This window comes from Rhipicephalus sanguineus, chromosome 7, assembly GCF_013339695.2.
Source record: "Rhipicephalus sanguineus isolate Rsan-2018 chromosome 7, BIME_Rsan_1.4, whole genome shotgun sequence".
NCBI lineage: Eukaryota > Metazoa > Arthropoda > Arachnida > Ixodida > Ixodidae > Rhipicephalus > Rhipicephalus sanguineus.
The window spans coordinates 145,600,075-145,624,017 of NC_051182.1; the positions used below are offsets into that span (position 1 = coordinate 145,600,075).

At 45.3% G+C, this 23,943-nt stretch overlaps 1 protein-coding gene across 1 annotated transcript; it reads left to right on the plus strand.

Moving 5' to 3' along the window:
- Positions 1 to 6,514: 6,514 nt before the first annotated feature.
- Positions 6,515 to 23,364, plus strand: LOC119400179 (uncharacterized). The gene is made up of 8 exons (XM_049417990.1): positions 6,515 to 6,604; positions 7,680 to 7,981; positions 13,364 to 13,454; positions 17,512 to 17,682; positions 19,185 to 19,373; positions 20,585 to 20,720; positions 21,175 to 21,245; positions 22,831 to 23,364. The coding sequence occupies exons 1-8, from the start codon at positions 6,527 to 6,529 to the stop codon at positions 23,098 to 23,100; spliced, it is 1,308 nt and encodes a 435-aa protein (XP_049273947.1). The 5' UTR covers positions 6,515 to 6,526; the 3' UTR covers positions 23,101 to 23,364.
- The last annotated feature ends 579 nt before the right edge of the window (positions 23,365 to 23,943 follow it).

Below are 23,943 nucleotides of genomic sequence, written 5' to 3' on the forward strand. Positions count from 1 at the left end.
AAAATTCTCGTGGCTACGTGTTGTTGAAGACTCGCGTGCAACTGCAACACCACAACTAAATTTCAACCTCTGGGTGGTTTAGGGGCCCTTTAATAATAACTGTCGGGGCATTACATCCTAAAACTATGATATGATGCTGTGGGACACCGTAGTGGAAGGCTCCAGAAATTTCGACCATGTGGGGTTCTTTTAACGTGCATCTAAACTAAGCACACAGGCTTCTATCATTTTGTCTCCATCAAAATGCAGTTGCTACAGCTGAAATTTGATCCCGCGACCTTTGGGTCAGCAGTCAAGCGTCATAATCACTGGACCACTGTGGCAGGCGCACTTTTTTTTTAAGTACAGTAAAACCTCGGTAATTTGTACTCGGTTAATTGGGAATCCCGGATAATTTGTATTATTTGTGCGGTCCCAAATTTTTACATGTAAATTTAACCGGATAATTGGTGCGGCCAGTCTGCGACTTCCCGGTTAATTGGCACACTTGGCCGCGACTTCCAAGATATGCATTGGCCGCGACTTCCAAGATATGCAAAGGGTGTTGCGAATCTCGGAGGCTGTAACTAAAACATGCATTTTTTTTTTTGATGTACGGATCTCGAAGGCCATGTTTTTTTTTACCGGAAATACGTCGTAGACGCCATGTTTTAGCAATTGCCAGGCGGCGATGCGTGCGGTTGCGATCATGATCATCATCATCTCAACAGCGATGTTAGCCACTCTAGCGAAGTGAATGTTTTGTGGAGTCTTTGTGCCATTTGGATGTCGGCTGGCGAGCATTGTGCGATTCGGTGCGACTGCTCTATTTGTCTCCTGTCTCCGCTTGAGTGTCTTCCCTGTGAATTAGTTGATTGAGGTGTGCTTGGAAGGAAGATGCCGAAGTACAAGAGCTTGTCCCTGCACGAAAAGGTGTGCTTAATTGAAGAGGCCAGCAAGTCGACGGCGTCGAAAACGGCTCTCGCCGAAAAGCACCACGTGCCTCTGTCAACGCTGTGCAACATCATCAAGAATAAGGAGAAAATTCTCGATGCTTACAGCAAGACGCACTCGTCAAAGCGTACACGAGTACGCCCGCCTACGTACGCCGACGTTGAAGCAGCTCTGATCGACTGGCTGCAGAAAGCCAACGCAGCACACCTTCCTGTGAATGGGACCATATTGCGTGAGAAGGCCAACCAGCTGGCGCTGCAACTTGGACATTCTGAGTTTAAATGCAGCAATGGATGGTTTTGCCGATTTAAGGAGCGCAACAACCTGACATTCGTGACTGTTTGTGGCGAGAGTGGCAGCGCGGATCAGTCTGTTGTCGACGGCTGGAAGCAGCACACCTTGGCTCCACTACTCGCCAAGTACGAAGCAGCAGATGTTTACAACCTTGATGAAGCTGCTCTGTTCTACAAAATGTTGCCTACGAAGACGTTCGCTTTGAAGGAGGCAGACATTAAGGGGCGGAAACAGAACAAAGATAGAATCACTGTTTTGTTTGGTGCAAGCATGTGCGGTGAGCACAAGCTGCCACTGCTTGTTATTGGGAAGACAGAAAAGCCTCGTTGTTTCAAAAATGCACGACTGCCATCCAAGGATGACCTGATCTATAAAAACAATAAGAAAGCTTGGATGACGGCTGCACTCTTTGAAGAATACGTGCGGCACCTTGACCGCAAGTTTGCGGCCGCAGGGCGCAGCGTTTTGTTTGTCGTCGATAATTGCCCAGCTCACGGCGACATTCAGAACCTGCAGGCAATCAGGCTGGTCTTTCTACCCCCGAACACGACGTCGCTATCGCAGCCGATGGACCAGGGCGTCATACACCATACCAGGAAAATATATCGCTACAATCTGTTGAAGCGAATGCTCCTTTGCTATGACAATGGAAAGGAGTATAACATTGACCTCCTCGGTGGTATTTGCCTCATTGTTCACGCATGGAGGTAGGTGGAGGCCACCGTTATTCGACGGTGTTTTGAGCACGCCGGTTTTGTGAAAGAAGAGGCAACCTCCGCTGAGTTTGCTGTCACCGCTGTCACTTGCCCGTTTGATGAAGAAGGGGAGACTCTCTGCGCTCGATATGAGGCTTTGCCTGCGGACGAGGAGTGCACTCCAATCGGATTCTCCGAGTACGCAAATGTCGAGTGCACAGTGCAGACGTGTTACGCCGACATCGACAGCGAGATAGCTGCGAGATCGACCGATTCGGCCTCTAATGTTGACAGCGATGACGAGCCCTCCCGAGCACCCCCTTTGGCGGATGTCATCGATGCCTTGAGTGTTGTGCGCAGCTTCGTCGAGTGCAACGGCGGCGAGGCTGAGATGCTGCGCCTCATTGACAGGCTGGAAAATATGACTTTCAGTGCTGGGAACTACCGAACGCGTCAGTCACGCATGGAGGAATTTTTCTCCAAGTAGGCTGACTTGCCACAATAAAGGTGTGACTTCCGTACATCACGTTTTCTGGCTGATTTCTTTGATTTCGCGTTGTTTCGGATAATTGGGAATCCCGCCTAATTGGGATATTTTTCTCGGTCCCGAGGCCTTCGAATTAACGAGGTTTTACTGTATCATGTCTTCTTTTGAATCAACTTGCAGTTCTGAGAAGTTAAAACCTTAATTTGTTACTGTTATGTTCATGCTTTACTTTGTCTGATGCTTCGGGTTCTGCGCTACTGTAATTGCACTGCCCCTCGTGCACAGGCGCATTTTTATGTGCTGCCTCAGTGGCTCTGTTGTTATGGTGCTAAGCTGTGTACCTGAAAGATGTGGGTTAGATCTTGACTCCAGTAGTCACATTTCGATGGAGGCGAAATGCTGAAGGCCCATGTACTGTGCGATGACGGTGCACGTTAAAGGACCCCAGGTGGTTGGAATTATGCGGAGCCCTCCGTTATAGCGTCTCACATAGCCTGACTTGCTTTGGATGTTAACCTGCATAAAGCTAATCGTTTTACAGCAAACGCTGTCACGAGATCACAACAACAGCCGATTTTGGTGGTGTTGTCTGCCACTGCCACCACCGTTGTTTGTAACCTCTGTCATGCACAGTGAGAAAAAGATATCCATGATCAAACAGGATTTAAATCCAGGCCCTCCGCATGGTATTGAGTATTATACAACAGAACAGTACCGGTGCTTGAAACTCCTTTGAAAAAAGACCCTATACAGGTATCATGCCAGGCAAGGAATCACGTTAACAGATGTGATAGAGCATGGTATAAGAGTCAAATAACAACCGGGCATCACTCAATGAAAATTGCATAGCGAGTGGGTTGTTTAAAGCTTCCCACCCATTACAAAGGGCTCAGCCATAATTATTGATCGTCATCAGCCACAGCATCAATAAAGTGCACATAATGCCCGGCAGATGTGTAGAAGGTACTTCGCTTCTCCGCATAATGATGAAGAATAGCATAGTAGATGCTTCCTTACTTCGCAAAATTATCATGATGTATGGCATACTGGGTACCTTCTAACTTCACTTGCCGTAGTTGCCGCAAGAGATTTTACGACAGGATCTAGTACAAAGGTCGCTCCTCCAGCTGTGGCTGTGACTGTGCTGTGTGTTTTGCACAGGCTTGGCATTTCTTTAGGGCACGCAGTACGTATTAAATAGCGAAGGGTTGACAAATGAATTGCTGTAGCCACTTCTAGTTACAGTCCTCAATTACTGGGATGGCATGCTCCAGAATTGACCTGGTTTGCAAACCTCCCTCTTCGCAGGTATCCAACCATGAGGCTGTACAGAAGGGCAATCGATGCCCTGATGGTGAAGTACCCGCACATTGCCGAGGGGCCTTTCAACTGGGTAAGCTGGTATTGGCACGCGTGACTGCTATTTACTTTATGGGCTGGTGGCATTATAGTTCCGGCCAGGCTCACTTGTTTCGTTGGAAGACTTAGCTTGATACCTGTTGTTAAAAATTGGTCTAAATCACGCTGTTTGCACCGGCTCTGTCTTTTCCTTCATCCCCTAACCCAGTAAAACTTCAACTGGGTGAGTTGGTAATGTTTCTTTGAGGTGATATGAAGCAGCGCAAGTAAAGACCAACAAGACAGATAGAGTGATGCACGTCAGCACCGGTAATGGCGTGTGTCGTTCTATTTCTTTACAGTTGTGCGCACTTCGTCGCACACTTTCATACAAAAAAATAAACACGCAAGTTAAAGGAGTTCAGGGTTGTAGCCAGAAATATTTTTTTCGAAGGGGGGAGGGGGAGGTTTTAACCACCCTTTATGTATATTCGTGCATGCATTTGTATGTGTGCAAGTACAGTCAAACCCACATTTATCAAACTCATACATAACAAATTATTGTGTATATTGAGCAGTTGGAAAATCCCCTTAAAAATATCGTATTTATATAAAATATTTTGTTTATAAAATTACCTACATATAGGACTTTTCTGTGATCCCCTTTAGATTCGATATATCTGGGTTCAACTGTATATTGTCACGTGGTCGTGACGTCGACGAAGACAGCAGTCGGCGTTTGCAGGATGAAACTGTTTATTTGGCCGAACTTGTGGCCGGAAAATGAGAACTAGAGCTACAGCAATACACGCTGTACAATGATAGCGGCGAACAGGGCGTCGTCCGTCGATCAACTGACAAGCGGTCAATCGCGTCGGCTTTTATACGAGCGGTATCGAACTTTCCAGCAATATCGCTGGTGGCGGCGTTATCTCTAGACAAAGCTGGAACATTCGCGTGCGGGGCGCAATCTTAACAGAACGATCTACTATAGACATGAAGCTTCTCGAACAATGCTTCGCGGACAGCGTCGAGCGTTGATAACCGTCCCTGCCGGTCAAACCCGAATACATCAAAACAAGACAAGAAGTGGGCGTGGCATTGCCCCCCTCTGAAAAAGCATCGTCCCGATGCTTGTGAAAGAACATAGAAGAGAGAAAAAAACAAGTGCATACAAAAATAAATTACAATAACAAAGGAAGAAAAATAGAGTCCCCAGGTTCGCTAACGCGCAAAAAACGGCTTAAGGCGCACGACATGGACGACTTCAGGTCGTGCGCGGCGTCGCTGGGAGTTCGTAATGCCATCCGGGATCACCTCGTAGTCAAGAGCGCCGAGGCGTCGAAGAACCTTGTATGGCCCGAAGTATCGCCGAAGGAGTTTTTTGCTAAGCCCACGTCGGCGTATCGGCGTCCAGACCCAAACACGGTCGCCGGGCTGGTATTCCGCGAAGCGTCGTCGAAGATTGTAGCGACGGCTGTCGGTGTGCTGCTGGGTCTTGATGCGCAGGCGGGCGAGCTGTCGAGCTTCTTCGGCACGTTGTAAGTAAGCGGCGGCATCGAGGTTTTCTTCGTCGGTGACGTTGGGTAGCATGGCGTCGAGCGTCGTCGCCGGGCTCCTTCTGTAGACCAACTTGTACGGCGTCATCTGCGTCGTTTCTTGGACGGCCGTGTTGTATGCGAAGGTCACATACGGAAGGATGGCATCCCACGTCTTGTGTTCGACGTCGACATACATGGCCAACATGTCGGCGATGGTCTTGTTTAGCCGCTCGGTGAAGCCATTGGTCTGTGGGTGGTACGCTGTGGTCCGGCGGTGGCTTGTTTGGCTGTATCTCAGTATTGCCTGAGTTAGGTCAGCAGTAAACGCCGTACCTCTGTCGGTGATGAGAACTTCTGGGGCGCCATGACGCAGGACGATGTTCTCAACGAAGAACTTCGCTACCTCGGCGGGCACTGCCTCTAGGCAGTGCCCTCGTCTCGGCGTAGCGGGTGAGGTAGTCTGTAGCTACGACGATCCATTTGTTTCCGGTACTGGATGTCGGGAACGGCCCCAGTAAGTCCATCCCGATTTGCCGGTCAATCGCGTCGGCTTTTATACAAGCGGTATCGAACTTTCCAGCAATATCGCTGGTGGCGGCGTTATCTCTAGACAAAGCTGGAACATTCGCGTGCGGGGCGCAATCTTAACAGAACGATCTACTATAGACGTGAAGCTTCTCGAACAATGCTTCGCGGACAGCGTCGAGCGTTGATAACCGTCCCTGCCGGTCAAACCCGAATACATCAAAACAAGACAAGAAGTGGGCGTGGCAATATGTACACATGCAAAATTCAAAACGTTGAAGAGGGAGGTGGATCCCCCCAACCCTTACTCCGGCCACCCAACACACTAAGAAAAAAATCTAGTATATTTTGGGGAGTATTTCTTCCGCTCAACTATAATTGTCATCTACCTCACGTACTTGCGTTATCACCACGGTCCCAGCACTTCCCGGTCACAAACTGCATGTGCGCTATCAGCGTGACACAGCATCTTTGTTAGGAAAGTGGCGAGAGCCAGGTTTTCAGGAAAGGAAACGAGAGCAAGCCAGGTGACGATTATAGTTGCGTGGCAGAAATGCGTGGCAGAAAAGTGAAGTGTCTGCAACACTCGGGTTAATTCTTTATTTCAACTTGAGAGTTCCTTAACTCGGATGCTACTTGCAGCAATGCTGGTGCCTGGCCCTGCGGAGTAAGTTCAAGAACACACGACGAAAGCTCCGGAGACGCCCGGTATCATGGGTGAGTCGAGAAGGAAGTTTGGAGGGAAGCGCACGCTGGAAGATGTCAGGTACCAGGTGGCCCAAGCACGCAAGGCGAGTGAAAACATTCGAAACATTCTTGTAAAACGCAGGTATCTCAACAAGCTGTATAATTGTTCTGCGGTAGAAACTTGTCACTTACAAAGTAGCGAGTGCTGTTTGACGGCACTACTAGTTGGAATTTCAGCAGCTCATCGCTATTACTAACAGTCCAGTGCAGTGATCAAAGTTGCGAGGACACTGTAGTATGCCTGTCATGCTACTTGCGTTTTAAAGAATTCAGTCATTGAAAGAATGGTATTGAATTTAATTTGATTTGCAACAGTATTGTGAGAGACCAAGGAAAAAGCTCGCACAAACAGCTTGAGAGCACAGACGATGGCAAAGTGGGTTTAACAGGAACGTAAAAAAAAGAAAAGCACATCTTACATTGCAAACGTAAAGACGTAAATGTATGTACGCGTATTATATATGTAAGTTGATTATACGATCAACATTTTTATCCATTGACTACAAGTGAGTCTGAATGTTCGTAAGCTTATGTCAGCAGCATCTACTCTAGTAGCGCATTTTTTACTTTTATTGAGGGAAATTTCTGCGATACCAAACTGCTGTTCGCTATTATAACATGTTTAATCCCCCCCCCTCCCGTACCTGCTGTGGTGGTCTAGTAGTTGCGGGGTTGACTACTGATCTGAGAGTCGCGCGTTCGAATGCTGGCTCAATGAAGGCGAAGTGCTAGAGGCCCACATACAGGGGGGATGGAAAGAAGCGCGAACTGTGCGGCATCTACATTCTCTGCTCTTTCACATTTCTTTTCAAGCGGTTGTAGCCTAGATGGTAATAAAAAACTGCTAGAGTCATCCATGATAGAATCAAGAACCATTCTAGCATATTTTTATTGCCACTTAAGTCGGAGCGTGATGAAAACAATGTGCCGCGCTGTTCGCGTTTCTTTCCATCCCCCTGGTATTTAGATTTAGGTGCACGTTAAAGAATCCCAAATGGCCAAATTTCCAGAGTCCTCCACTGTGGTGTCCCTCATAATCATATCATGGTTTTGGAATGTTGAACCCCTACAGTTTCCCCTGAACGATTTCCCCTCAACATATTTTCCCCTCAACGGCAGGCTCTCGGTGTTGACGAACCACTAGAGTCCAGCATGTCAGCTGACTCCCACGGCCAGTCGGGTGGGGATGCCTCCGTCGGCATGGAAGCAATGGCTTTCAAAGTAGAGCCAGATCAACAGAGCAGTGAGGCCATGTCGGATTGTTCCAACTTCAACAGTGCTGAGTTGGAGGACGTCACCGTTTCAGACCTACTCAGCACGTGCACGGACGAAGCTGCTACGGAGAAGCTCGTGGACCAAGCTGGTGGCAGAGCACTCGCGGATGGGAACACGAACGGCGGCGAACTGTCGCTCGAAGGAAGGTTAGTTCAACATTGTCGAATTGGCATGACTGGTAGTTGCCGTAATGTTGGGCTTGTGGGCTTGTGCTTTGTTGTGTTGATGCTAGGCATGGGTGAATATTTGAGCGCTTCGGATATTCGCGATAATGTTACAGTATTCAAATTTGCTTCGACACGAATCTAAAATCTCTGAAATTTCGAAATATTCTAAACGAACAAGTAGACTTTTTTGTTTACAGCATGTAACCACCCCACTCCAGAAATCGGTCTCGTTGCAGTGACGCGAAACCACCTGTGCAGGGGAAATCTTTACTGCCGCGAAGCCACAATTCACCGTTAAGTGTACATATTATTTGCATATTAATTACTTTTTAAAGTTTATAAGCATGTTATACAGTATTATATGGGCTAAGTAGAGTAGACTCTCAGTAAACGGAAATCTGTTAACGGAACTGCTGCTTAAACGGAACAACTGCATCTAATTTAATTGGTTTCATATTTGGATTCTGCACTCCTGTTCATCTCTCAGTAAATGGAACTCCTGTTAAACGGAACACATTTCCTTGGATCCTTCAGGTTCCGTTTAACGAGAGTCTACTGTATAGTGAATATTAAAACCTAAATGTCACTATCCGAAGCTTATCCGAATTAACTCGGATTACGCTAATCTGATTTAATCCGTAAATCGAAGCTGCCGGTTCCGACCCTTCGTGATCAAGCCAGTTGTATATGTATAAATATTATAATCCAGATTAAGGGGTACTGACACCTTTTTTTGAAGGCGAGTTTACTCTGCCATACCAACCTCCTGCATGCAGAGACGGCTCTGAGCAAGTGTGAAGCTCAGCAAATGCTGATAAGATATTTTAATTTGGAATTAAAGTAAATTTTTCCATGGCGCACCTACTGACATCGACACTAGCTTGACGTCAGGCTACAGTACAAGTTCTGGTGACTTCACATAGCAGTCTGGCTAGTTGTGGTGACGTCAGGTACCAAAACTTCCAAGATGGCCGCTTGTGCATCATCAAAACTTCCAAAATGGCCGCTTGTACGTCACCAACGGAGCCACGGCGCGGAGCGGCCGTGGAAACGTCACTATATATTGTGCGAGCACGTGACGAGAAGCTCATATCGTGTTGTGACGTCAGGGTACAGTAGGAACCGAAACTAGCTTTTAAAAACATACTGTAATTACTTTTCCAGGGCGCAGTCACGCTTAGCACTACCTTTTCTAGGCTCTTGGAGCTTGACCTTTCATTTGACGCAAAAAAACGACAACTGAAAATATTCGTGTCAGTACCCCTTTAAGCCGGATTAAGACAATTACAGATTGAGTCGTAATTGTTTAAGCTCTGCTCGGCGAGCCTGTGCGAGTAAAGTCACGCTTGGCCAAGTCATGCCGGATTAAGCTAATCCCATCTATCCCCCGACTGAGTCGGGTACTAGGTCGGCACCAGCGCCACTGTTAGTCTAGCCTTGCACCTAGCGCAAGCTGCCTAAATTTTTTACGCAGTTTCAGTCGTGATGCCTCCAGGCCAAGCCGAGACAAAGGGAGAGACCGTCCCTCAAGGACAGGGACGACATGAAGTTTGAATTGCCATCCTTTGGAGTGTTTGAAGATGCACTGGAGATGAGGCAGCCAGTGACTAACAGGCTTCGACGTCACATCACCCGGTGCCTCTTCGATTGCCTGCTCCAAGATAACCCGTAAGACACAGCGTCCTCATCTTGTGTGTGATGTTCTTTCGTTGTGTTGTCTTTTGCGTGGCAATGTATTGCACCTAGAAGCCCGCAGGCCTGTTATTCACTTTTATACCGCACTAAACGAACAAGGATGGAAGAGAACGACGTGGACGCAGCACTTTTCCGTCCTTGTTTGTTTAGTGTGCTGTAAAAGTGTAAAACTGTAAAAGTGGAATTATCAACGTGCCCAAGAATTACATGCCGAAGGCCTGGTTTGGATGTGTTCGTACTAGTACGCATGAAAGACAAACCAGTATTTGTGCATGTATTATGCACATAGTCAAACCTCGTCATAACGAAGTTGCATCTGACATGAAAATTAATTTGTTATATCCGCAAAATTCGTTATAAACGTATGTTCACAACAGGGCTCAATGTCAAGATTATTCCTTATTCACTACGTTATAACTGATAATTCGTTACATCTGTAGTTGCTATATCACGATTTGACTGTAGATACATAATTACTACTCCCACCAGTGCCAGCATGATGTTAATTATCAGTAACTGAGTTACAGTAAAACTCCTCTACTTTTTTGCTGCTTATGTAAATAGTATGCATATAGCAATTAAAGTTTCTCGTCCCTACTTAAAATATTATGTTTGACCGAGAGTGATATCAGAATTTTTGCTGAAATTTGGCTGGAAATTTAAGTTTTCGACCAAAAACCCCGCAACACTAACATGCGTCTCTATGTGAAAATTACCTGCCTCAAATACATGAAAGGTGCTTGACATCACGGAAATGAGCAAGTGCGATTGGATAGGCCTCTACCGTAAAATCCCGAGCAAGCGCCCCCTAGGGTGAAAAATAATCGGACAAGATTTGGAGAAGGGCCCTTGCTCAGTCGGGGACAAAAATTTAAGATGGCGGGGGAAGAGCCGCTAAGAATAAAGAATGCACACCCGTTGCTTCTATGAAATTCGTTATTGAATGCGCATTGCATTTGCTGTTTCTACTGAACTGGAGACAATCTTCGTGTGAAATTTCACGGGCTATGACAAGGGGGAAGGATGTTCTTGAAATATTCCGACAATCCGTGACAACTCAGAATGCAACCCCGAAGCATTACACTGTAAAAGTACTAAGAAATCGTCCTCGTATCTAAAGACTCTCTGAACTTGGGTCCTGGTTACCACTGCTGCAGGATTTTTGTAGCGAAGAGCAGGTTGAAAAAAAATGGTAGAGCTGTGCGAATAGCAAAATTCTGGGTGCGAAGCGAATTCGAATAATAAAGATTGAGTGCGAATCGAATCGAATAATTTCGAATAATTTTCGAATATTTCTCAAACATTTTTCGAATAATTCGAAGTGAAATTACAGAAAAAGTTGCAGAGAATCCCTAAGTATGTTCTTGTGAGATAGCAACATGAAAGTGTTTCTTTTCGCTAGGTGATGAAGCGCTGGCGGGGTGGTGTTTCCATAGTTTTCTTATCAACAATGAGGCAATGTAGAGGTCGAATTGTATTTATGTACAGGATTTGCGCAACCAAAGTGTTGCCGACAACACTTTACACGTGACAGGCAAAGATGCCATTTCCTCAGCCTCTCCTCCTCTTTCAACTTCTGTGGAAGCCCAAACTGATGTGGCGGACAAGGGTGTGCTCCCTTCAAGTCCGGAGTTCCAAATCTGCCTCGTAGACGTCAATATATAAGAACATCTGAAATTTTGGATGCTAAAAAGCTTCGGCGTCCGATTTTTTGGACATCCTGCCCAAATTTCAGGTCAAAAAACAGCATTAATTGAGCCCCCAATTCTGCCACATCTTTCATCTCCATATTGGAACCAGCGTTTCTTGAGTTAATACATTTGCGACCGTGGCGGAGCTTGAAAGACAGCTTTGCCGCAATACGGGGGTGTGATGAGGTGAAGCATATTGAAAATCTAGGAACCACCTCCAAACGGACGTTGACTGTCTCTTGGCTAAGTTCGACCGTAACGGACCTTGAAAGGCAGCTTTGCCGCAATACGGGGGTGTGAGGAGGTGAAGCATATTGAAAATCTAGGGACCACTTCCAATCAGACGTTGACTGTCTCTTGGCTAGTTCGACCGTAACGGAGCTTGAAAAGCAGCTTTGCCGCAATACGAGAGTTAATGAGGTGAAGCATATCGAAAATCTGAAGGGGTCACTTTCAACCGGACGTTGACTGCATTTGTCTTTGATAAGTTCGAATAGTTCGAATAGTAAAATTTCAGTGCGAATCGAATCGAATAGCAAACACTATTCCAAAAATATTCGAAATTTCGAATATTCGCACACCCCTAAAAAATGGTGGGAGCAGAGGGGTTGGCGGGTGCTTGCTCAGGTAGGGGTGCTTGCTTGGGATTTTACAGTATGCAAATTCTATCGGGGGTGGGACGGCAGTGGCAGCTGTGGGTGGAGCCAGCATGTACTCTTCGGTTGTAACTAGGGGTGTGCGAATATTCGAAATTTCGAATATTTTTCGAGTAGTGTTTGCTATTCGATTGATTCGCACTGAAATTTTACTATTCGAACTATTCGAACTTGCCAAAGACAAATGCAGTCAACGTCCGGTTGCAAGTGACCCTTCAGATTTTCAATATGCTTCACCTCATTACACTCTCGTATTCTGGCAAAGCTGCCTTTCAAGCTCCGTTACGGTCGAACTTAGCCAAGAGACAAAGTCCGGTTGGAAGTGGTCCCTAGATTTTCAATATGCTCACCTCCTCAATCCCCCGTATTGCGGCAAAGCTGCCTTTCAAGGTCCGTTACGGTCGAACTTAGCCAAGAGACGGTCAACGTCCGTTTGGAAGCGGTCCCAAGATTTTCAATATGCTTACCCTCATCACACCCCCGTATTGCGGCAAAGCTGCCTTCAAGCTCAGCTACGGTCGCAAATGTATTAACTCAAGAAACGCTGGTTCCAATATGGAGATGAAAGATGTGGCAGAGTTGGGGGCTCAATTAATGCTGTTTTGGACCTGAAATTGGGCAGGAAGTCCGAAAAATCGGACGCCAAAGCTTTTTAGCATCCAAAATTTCAGATGTTCTTATATATCGACGTCTACGAGGCAGATTTGGAACTCCGGACTTGAAGAGAGCACACCCTTGTCTGCCACATCAGTTGAACTCCACAGAAGTTGAAAGAGAAGGAGAGGCCGAGGAAATGGCATATTTGCCTATCACATGTAAAGTGTTGTCGGCAACACTTTGGTTTGCTACCAAATCATGTACATATATACCATTCAGCCTCTACATTGCCTCATTCTTGATAAGAAAGACAACTATGAAATATGACCCCACCAGCCGCTTCATCAACCTAGCGAAAAGGAACACTTTCATGTTGCTATCTCACAAGCACATACTTAGGGATTCTCTGCAACTTTTTCTGTAATTTCACTTCGAATTATTTGAAAAATGTTTGAGAAATATTCGAAAATTATTCGAAATTATTCGATTCGATTCGCACTCAGTCTTTATTATTCGAATTCGCTTCGCACCCAAAATTTTGCTATTCGCACAGCTCTAGTTGTAACGACCCTAGTGCTCTCTTGCCGAGCACAGCGTGGACTGCCGGGCTTGGTGATTTTCATCTTGGTCTGTCGTGTTGGCTCGCGTTAATGATCGCTAAAAAGTCTGTAGTAGTATGTGTCAGTTGTGCAACTAGTTTTGAAATTTTCGATTTTCCACAGATACCCGACGTCGCACCTCTACAGGACTGCTGTGGACCTCCTGCTCCACAAGTACCCACACCTGATTGATACCACCGGAGAAACCGGAAGGGTGAGATAAATAATTAGCGCTCGTTAAAAGTCGTAGAGTGCCAAGAAAAGGGTGTATTGTGACGCCCTTTAAAAGGATCTTTCTAGTTTTCTGGTTTAAATTGACCACTAAAGGGTGCTAGGATATAGTGCGCCTTTCATGACTGCTTCCGTAACCTGCTTTTACAGCAATCACTTGCCTGTTCTTTTTTTTCACTGTAGCGCAACTAAGTACTCAATCAGTCATCAGTCAAGCTGTTTATTCCATTTTTCTGTTGTGCTGTTACGAAAAAAAAGCTAATGTCAGAGAGGGAAACTGTTTCATTGCATGCTATTTTAATTCATGCATTCGTACTTTTCCTCTGCGACAAAAAAAAAGCAGGTAACCATTTGATTACCCATAATGGTAGCTTAGTGGCTAAGATCTCACACTGGCACACTTTGAAGACGTGGGTTCGACTCCCGGCAGAGGCAACCGCATTTTGTTGGGAGCCAAAAGTGATAACAGCCATGTACTTAGAGTTAGGTGCACAGTAAACAACCACAAGTGATCAAAATTGATCCATAGTCTATCACTAATTACAGTCAAACCTCGTTACAACGAACACCACATTAACGAACATTTCAAATTAACGAACTTTTAAGAAATCCCGTGCCGACTGCTTATAGTTTCAATGTAAAAATATTTCACTACTACGAACTTCAGAATAACGAACATTTCAGAATAACGATCGTTATTTAATTCCCGTGTAATCTTAACAACACCTCAGTACAACGAACTAATATCCCGAAATGCGAGGATTAGATTTCAGTGTATCGGTCATGGCAGTCGGAGCTGTAAGGTAGCAGACGACGCAGCGCGAAGAGCGGACGCCCTCCCGCAAAAACCTGAGATGGCGCGGGAGGAGAAAGACGCGGGCGGAGGACTTTTTTTCCCCCCTCCTTTGCGGAGGCGACAACGCATCAAGTTTTGTAAAGGCCCAACCGCATGCATTGCACGCGACTTTCGAGCGAAGGCGACTGCGACAAACGGGCTCCGTCGCGACGGGAGCACTCACATGTTCGCGACAAAGTGGCACGGTTGCTCGATTGAAAACTATTGCGTGCACGCAGGCAAATTACGAAAAAGAATTACAGAGTAGATGAATGACAACATGCCAAGTTTATTATTGTCTTGTTTGAGATAAGGATGCCATAAAAGCGTTTCGTGACTTCCTTTTTTCGCAATCTTATGTTTAACCGCGACAGTAGTATCTGCTGTGATCCCATGGGGCGCCCGGAAGCGTACGCTGCCTACGCTACGTCGCACTTTGCAAACTGCGTTATGTTGAGGTTAGTCCACGAGGCGCATCTCGACAACGTTTCCTTTTGCTGTCATAGAACGTTTAAGAAAAGCCGCAGCGCCTCACATCGTTGCTTCGCATGGAGAAGGGCTACCTCACACGACGACGATGTTGACATTGCAGCAAGCTACCACCAATGCAGCAAGCTACCACCGAATCATCAGAACGAACCGTCGATCAAAATTAACGACAAAATACGGCCGCTGCCTCGTTCTCCGCGTGAGATGGGGCTGTAAAGAAGGTAGTCTATAACTTGCGTTCCTTGAAGTACGCGCCGATTGGAAGCATCACGAGCAAATTGCAACCGAAGCGAGGGTCAGAGATGCCGCCATTTTGCCGACATCGTCATGCTCACTTCCGGGCGACAAGCGATGTTCTCTGGCTTTCCAGAAACCTGCGACGCGACAAGCGACGGCGATGGATGGCCCTCCGCGACAGCAAATCCTGTCGGCCGTCGCTCAAAACTCGCGTGCATGCAGTTGGGCCTTAAAGGACTGCAGCGATGACATGGACGACGATGTCACGGTAGCACCCGAAGATCGCGACGAGTCCGTGTCGGCCACAGATGCGTTGGACTACTTGAGGAAACTCCGCATATTCATAGAAAAAAGCGGAACAGCGACCGAAGCGGCGCACAAAAATGCGGACGGTCTAGAATCGTTCGTGACGCAGAGTTTGTGCTGCACCCGTCAAAAAACGATCACGTACTAGTATTTCAAAAAAAAAAAACGTGCCTTGTCTGACGTTCACGTGTGCATTGTTGTGAGAAACGAGTTCAAGGATGTACCGTTGCAAAGATAGGACGTTTGCGTTACTGAAATTATATTGTTATGGTAAATTTTTGGGCTTTCACTATAACGACCTTTCAGAATAACGAACATTTTTCCGCCGTCCCCTGAAGTTCGTTATACCGAGATTTCACTGTATAATCATTCATATGGTTTCAGTGCAAAACCCCCAGGATTCAGATATTTATTTAACTCTGTCCATTTGATTGAGCGTTGACATATATATGCATATGTTTCCACTTCAATTTCCAGGGAATGAATGAAGAAGTTCCTTGGCTAAATATGAAATTAAGAAAGAGATAATTAGGATCCACAACTTCTGTAGCACATAGCTACAAGGAAATCCATATGGATTTCTCAGGGAGAAATTCGTACTGGTCCAGGGATTTAATCTGGGGCCTCTCCGGGGGTGGGTCACTTTACCACTTGTGCTAGCCTGGAGGCTAACGATTGGCAGAGTGAGTGCAAGTTAATTGACAAACTTGAAGCAAACCTTGCAGGATTCTGTAGAAGTGATTTGCCACATACGAACTTAAGGGTAGACATTGGCCTTAATCAAAAGATCACCCAAAAAATGGACTCTTTGGAACATTTTTTTTTTTTTTTTTTTTTGCAGTTTAGACATCTGGGAGAATCTATTGGTGTAATAACGAGTTCTTATGAGTACAGTAAACTCTCGATAATTCAAACTCTGATAATTCCAAGAAATCTTAAATTTTTGGTTGGCCCACTATGTTTTCAATGTATTTTAAAGCTGCTTAATTCAAACTGCCTCACTGCACAAATTCGGTTAATTCAAACTTTTTGCTTGTCCATGTCTGGAAATATCTGCGGCCTTTGTTGCTTCTAGCTGAACATTCACGTTTTTCTGTTACTAACAGTGCAAATAAAGCTGATTGCCTGCCTACAAAATGGCCAAACTAGCGGAACCTTGCGCACCAATAATCTCGTGCTGACCGAGGGGAAAAAAAACTGTACGGTCCGGCCTTGATCTATCGCATGCCAAACGTTTCTTAAAGTCACTTGCTCTGCAGTATGCCATGTGAGAAAGTGTCCTATGAATTAAAAGGGGCTAGCAACTGTCGTGGGACGCAACAAATTTCGTCCCTCAATTACACACCCGTGCGTGCCTTGTATAATAACAAGTACTAGTATTATCGCTGATGTCTAATAATTTTACTGGCAATCATGCAGAGCAGTCTGTGATGCTGCTGTGGCACTGAGAAACAATAAACATCGCAGTGTTAGTTGGTGTGTTGCCCTGAGTCATATTTATGAGAACTTCTGATAATTAAAACTTCTGATAATTCAAATAAAATCCTGAGGTCCCCTCAAGTTTGAATTATCGAGAGTCTACTGTATTTTGCTATTGCGCTCTAAAGTCAGCTTCATGACGCACCCCTCCACCAGGAAAGAGGAAATTTTCTCCTATGTGCTGGGCTGCTGCTTATGTTATCTTTTGATACAGTAGTCACATTTCGATTATTCTTGTTGGAATTGAAAGCTCACAAGTCACACACAATACAACTAATAAATTAGAATATCTTCCATGACAAAATGTTTTACTTGGCAATACAACTGATAAAAATTTTGCATTTCTCAAGCACCATAAAAGACATGGCAATAACATTTATAAAAAACACACTAAAACAACAGCGATGGTCTAGTTGCAATCTCCAATTGTTCTAGAAATACCCATATACGTTTTTCTAGGATATTCAGTGAAAAAAATTTCAGAAAAGTAGGCCAAATTGATTTTTCATGATATAGTATATGTCTCGTAAACCACTTCAGATATATAAAAGTGGATTACATATCTGCTACTGGCAGGCTAAAATTTACTTTGCCTGAAAATTTCATTTGTATGTGGTAAAAATAATCGTGTTTAAGCGACGTTGTTAATTGGCTGACCAAGGATGTATGACTGAAACGGTTGCCTGCCCTGCAGGAGCTGTGGGTTGACTCGCTGAAGTCGAAGTTCAAGAACGTCCGACGCCGGCTGCCGGAACAGGTGTGGAGCATGAGCAAGGTTCGGAGCAAGTACACTACATCACCCCGGCGAGCTACTGCTCCACCGAAACCAAAAGAGGAGGGTGTGGGTCGTGCCAGTCGTCCTGTGGTAAGTACCGTCTCTCCTTCTGTCACTGTGCCAAACCGTGCAGATCTGTGGTGTCGCGATCGCGCGCATGTTCCTTGTTCCGTGGCAAGTGCCGTGCTATTGTTTTGATTAATCTGTGAAGTTGCGCAGTTTCATGGCATTGCAAGTGCACCTGTGGTACCAGTATTAAAGGAAATGCTTGATTTTTCTATAAAGCATGTAATCTTGTTTCTATAAAGTAATTGAAGGCCCTTAAATCACCTCCGATAGTTTTTTTTCAACATTTCAAGTTGATGCACACATAGAGTTCGAAGTGCTGTCACGATCATTGGTGCCAAACACGGCAGCGCTATGTGGCACGGGCGTGCCACAAAATAAACAAAAGGTTCACGATACAGCGCGAACCTACTGGCTTCAGAATGATTCGTGAGCTATGTCATGAGTAAGGGGCACGAGGCACGTGCCAAACAATGGAAAGTTTCGATGGTACGCGATGGTGTGGGAGGAGCACAAAATTCCTCAATAGTGTGCACCTCTGCTACCTCTACGCACACGATTGGTCTTACGAGGGCTCGTGGCACGCAACCCGTGCCATGGTGAAAAAACCAAGGAGAGAGAATGGGCATTATCTGTGGGGCACCATTCGAAGAAGGTTGATGAAGCCAGCGTCTCACGGGTGACGAGAGCAGTGAGTGCCGGATCCGGAGGTGCAGCACCAAGAGTCTGTGGCGTATACACTTTGACCTCAGTAACAGCCGGGTGAGGCTATCGTGGAGTCGCGACATCCTCATCACAGCGGTTCCCAGAGCACCTGCAACACCTTTGCAGCAGAATGGCTTGGACCCACAGTACAGGCCCCGGGGTGCCACCTCGTTACTCAAGCCACAGACTCACTTGGAAGAAAGGACCCGAAGAGGCAGCTAGGCCTAGCGCCTCTATCCTGGCGACGACCATGACGACGACTGGGAAACCAGCAACAAACAGACTGTCCAGTTGGGTCTCAGCAACTGCAGGACCTCCTCGAGAGCGTCGACAGTGAGCATGACATAACATGGATGACAAGGATCGACTTAGACGCTGCACCGACCGGACAAAAGTAAAGACGCTTCATTACAGACACGGACAAAAGGCCAATGTGGCCAGACTATTATTGTAGTTAGGGACTGCATATAGATAGCTTTCATTATTGTGATATGCATGCATTTGTTTTGTGTGGAGTGTTTTTGTGTGAGGCTTATTTGTTGTTAGATAAAGTGTTTGCTGTGCCATCGCCGTCTTCCGTGGCCGTCAATTCCGTCCACCGCAAGCACTCCCGAGATCCATGACAAGCAACTTGGAAAAGATATGTGTGGGTTTACATTGTGCAAAGTGCTTTATAGTTTAATATAAGATTTTCTTGCCCACCACTGAAACTCGTGATAGTTTCATGATTTCAAATTATCACCGAGGGTACTCTTCCGGCAGTATTATGCAAGGAGGCGTCATATTGCATTGCTGGAGCAAACCTTATTGTGTCTTTTTAGGCCATTCAAGGCGTAATGTCAGCCAGCACCAGTTCCTCGTGGCAAACCGGCCCACTGGGCCTAGGAGGCATGGAAGGTGCAAGCGATCAAAACGAAGCGGTTGCTGTCAAGGAGAGGAGTGACAGCATACGTGATATGACAGTGCAGCAAGCCATCGCTGCCTTCCCTGCTTACAGGCAGGAGTCCGCTGTAAGTTCTCTGCCATTACAGTGATAGCTACTGCACTCAAACCTTAATATAACACTGATATAACGAATTATCAGTTATAACGAAGTAAATGAAGAATAGTCTTGGTAATAGATAAAGTGGTTTGACTACGCTTATAATGAATTTTCGGATGTAGCGAAGTTATTTTTGTGTCAAATGTGGCTTTGTTATAATGAGGTTCAAGTGTACTGCTATTTGCTGTTTCATTAACGCATCACATTTTCACGATAAATGACGCTGCTGTATCTATTACTTTGCTGTATCACAGTGATATCTGCTACTGCTGTTCTTCACTGTTTCATGATAGCTACAAAGTCGAAAGTATGACGAAGGCCCGTCTGGTCAGGATGCAACATATTGAAAGAAAGGATCCGTACATTGACCAAAATCATTTAAAAAACAAATGTATATTAACATTTTGGCATTGTGAACAAGGCTCCCCTGGGGGAGCTGAAACGTTTCTACACTTATTTTATCAGGCACATCACATATATGAGAACGCTTTTCCATTTAAAGGGACCCTGCAACACTTTTTGAGCATGGTCAGAAAACACTGCCAATCGGTAGTAGAGGCCCCTGGTAACATGCGAGCCAAACATTATAGCGCAGCACGCAGCCCGGAATTTACAATTAATCTTTAAAGTCTGCGAGAAATTGCTTGCTTTGCTCTCGACAAATGATGTCATTATTACTGCATCATAAACACAAAGTCCGCGGCCATTGCCCGATTTGAGCATCATGAGCTGCATATTTACCGCGGCTGGTGCGAGATACCACGATGTGCCGTGCTGCATTCTATAGTGCTAGAATTAAACACTGTAGAATTACACTAGCACACTCACGATCACACTGAAAGTAACTCGTGCATTCGAAGGGAAAAAAAAAGTGCGCATGGTCATGATCTGCGCTGACAAACGGACGTAGCTTCTTGCCCCCTTTTCATCCCCCCCTACATATCTTTCAGCGTGCTCGCTGGTACGAAAGGAGAGAGAAAGCACTTGGAAGCGTGAAACATATCCCTGCAACTCCGCTCGTACTTGACAGATTCTGAAAATTTTTGCGGCGCTTGATTCGTGAGGCAACAAGCTCCTTTAATGAAGTCATTTGACGATTACTTGGAAAAGTGTTGCGGGGCCCCTTCAACCATGCGTATGCTGTTCACCTGAGCTATTCTGCACGCTTTCCTTTCCTAGTTGCTCGCTGACTTCAAGATGCTGTGGAACGCCGACATTCCTGAATGCTTCGAAAAGGGCATCAAGAGGATGTTCCTGGTGCTGATGAACTCGGGAACGAAGGACGAGATGGAGAAAATTTCTCAGGCTGGAAACGGTGCGCTGACTGGCGTTCTGATGTGTCATGTTTCGAGAACTTTACTAAGCCAATGCGGCCCAAGCGTAAAAAAAATTGCCTCGAAATTCGTCACGTCTCACAGACGCACTGGTGCTTGAGCTTCAGTGCAGCATTTTGAAAAGTTAAATTTACGATTAATTTTATTGTTTAGAAAACAACTTCTCGTTGCAAAATCTTAACAAAATAGAGTTTTCAAGTAATAGTTTATCTGTCTAAGCTAATTTAGCACTTTTATAATAAAAATAAAATGGAATTTCCCTTTTGCTTATATGGAGTGGAGTTCTCAATGAATATTATTTTTAAAGCAAATTGCCAGAACACTCAGTCTGGCACCTTAAAGTGTATTTTCTTTTGCTCCTGTCCTGCACTGTGTTTGAAGCTTACAATCAAACATGCTCTGGACACTCCTTTATTTTGTTTTGTTTTGCCACAGATATTCTTCTCATGGTGTTGGGTGCTATTGCTCGAAGGGTTTCAGAAAGTCTGGATAGCCTTCTGACAGAGGTGGGTCACTTTTTTTTTTCTCCCAGTTACTCTTTTACAGTATGTTTTGATGATGACTGCACTGTTTAATCTAAACTAATGTTAGCAATGTATAGCCAAAATATTCAATTTCACCTGAAAGACAAGGCTGCTGACAGCGATAGCAATGCACGAAACAGCCATAAAAAGTGAGGTTTGTATTTTTATTGGCCCTGTATGTCACAGTAAATATTGTGATATGCAGCTGGGTGCCAATAGCACTGTTCCTCATCACACCGCGAACCCCGGTTGGCACATGCATGTTTGAGAACCCTGGTTGGGTGCATGGTCGAGGAAACAATGGATTCCAAATGCAGGTGCTCTTGGAAAGAGTTTACAGTCAGGTCGCATTGGACATGAAAATAAATTCGCTATATCTGAAGGTTCATTACAACCAGTAATTTGTTATATTAGTTTTTCCCGATATCAAGGTCTGACAGCATTACGATTGTAACCAATATTTTGAGCGGGCCAGCTTGTTTTGTTCTTAGTGAAATAAAAAAAAAAATGCCGACCAAGGTAAAAGGCACAAACATTTTAAAAACACATTTAGGCTCCCACACGGGAGCCTTGTTCACAATAACAGCAAACGGCGTAGTGTGCTCTTCTTACGTATGTGTTGTCATGTGTTGCAGACATTGTGCATACACAGGGGGGAGTGTTCCGATATTTCTGTCGAGTGTGTGCACAGTAGTCTGAATAGCCAAAGATCCCAAATGCAATCGCGGGAACAACTCTTTCAGTGGCAGTGATGTAGGCATCATCCCAGTTGATTTCGTGTTCAGTGGTACCACATGCTCTGCAAGAGCATTACAAGCAACTTTCTTGTTCTTGACGTCATTAAAATGTTCCCGGAGCCTTCATTTGAAATTGCCTGTCTCACCAATATATACATGTTCGCAGTTTGCGCAAGGGATTTCGTATACTATACTCCTGGAAAGTCTTGTCTTTTTAACTTATCTTTGACATTTGTGAGACTGCCTCTGAGTTTCTATGTTTTGTTCTTGTTGCCAAGGGATTCCTGAAAGAGAACGCACTAAATAAAGGGCAATTTCCAACTGGCCCCGTTGTAGTGCCTTCTGTGAGTGGTAACACTGTGGTTTTGTGGAATATCCAGACGCGAGCATCGCAGCAAAGTAGCCACAGTCTCGCGTTCTAGGGATCTGTACACGTTACAAGACTGCCCTTTCCTCTGGCACGCAAATCAAGCAAGATTTCAGCGTTGCCACTCAAGTCTTGACAAGGAGATGAGGGAAAATAATGGACGAAAATTTTGAAACGGAATTGTTAGTGGAGATAGACCACGGTGCGCTGCTCTAAAAAGAAATGCAATGAGCTGGCCAGCCCAGCCTGTTCTATTTGCTGCATGTGTACAATATTAATGAAGTTGTGAGCGAAGTAATTGCAGAAGTGATCAGTCACTTTTCACTAGTTTCTCAATTATATTTTTGAAGGAAGTATTCGTTGTTGTAATCCATTGCTTTTCGTTTTTTTTTTCTGTAACGTGTACAAGTTGAGTTTTTAGTGAGTGTAGCTGGCCTCTGCTGCTTGTCTTTTCATCCGACAGGGATCAACACTGCCAACGCCATGTCTAGTCCAACGACCCAACGGGAACATCGACCTGTTTGTCAACGGATTCTACCTGCTCACCGCGTCGTCCCTGCTTGGAGGCATGTGCGTGCTGTTCGCATCCTTCTGGGTGTTCCACATCGAGTACCCAAAGGGAGGCCGGAACATCCTGACGTTCCTGGAACATGCCTTCCTCAACTTGCGTCACATGAAGCCACGGCTAAAGTGCTGGGAGCTCATCAACCTGTACAGAAGCACACACCCATGATACAACGTGCCAGAGCTTGTTATTAACTAAAAAATGGAGACAAAGATATGACAATTGCTGCGTATAGCACTGTAGATGAACATCATAATGTAATGCAAAAGCTAGCTGAAAGGGAAATGAGAAGTCCTGGGTTCATAGTCGCTGTTCATTTCACGTTGAACTCTGTCAAGCGTTCATATTTTTTATTGCATCGTTCCATCATACAAACAGTGCTTTCTGAAATAATTTGCAAAAGTTTTGTGAATAGACATTGTCTATTCTGCATTTCTCGTTTCACTTATTCTCTTTCATAGACTGAGTGTTCGGCCACCTCCTCGTTCTCTTACTGTGTGCCATTGACTTACGGCATAGTTTATAAATTTGTATTGGTGCAACATTTCTTTCAATCACTGCCACACCTGGGAACCTATTCTCGATATGTCCACCATGTAGACATGTCCATTTCGGAGGAGCGCATTCAGTTACTCGAAACAGCGGCGAGCCGTGATGCCATGGCACTTTTGACCACATTGATGCACCGAACCTGCCTGCACATTCTCAGCGTAAAAAGAAAAAGTGGACGAAATGTACGTTAACAGCACACAGAAACAAACTTGACAAGCCTGAACTTGCATATGAATGTGTTTAGATGTTCAAGAATGATGCAGGGAACGTGTGCTGACCTTTCAGGTGCATGCGGGCAGCCGCATTAAACCTAATTCAAGGGTTAACGTGATCACAGTTCATGCATGGCCTCCGAGATGCGTGCCCAAAGACGGATCTCTGGGGGCTGCATTTGTTGCATTGAAGCGCATTTCGTCCCTCTCATTTGTGTCGAGAGTTGCAAAAGCTTCGTGACATCAA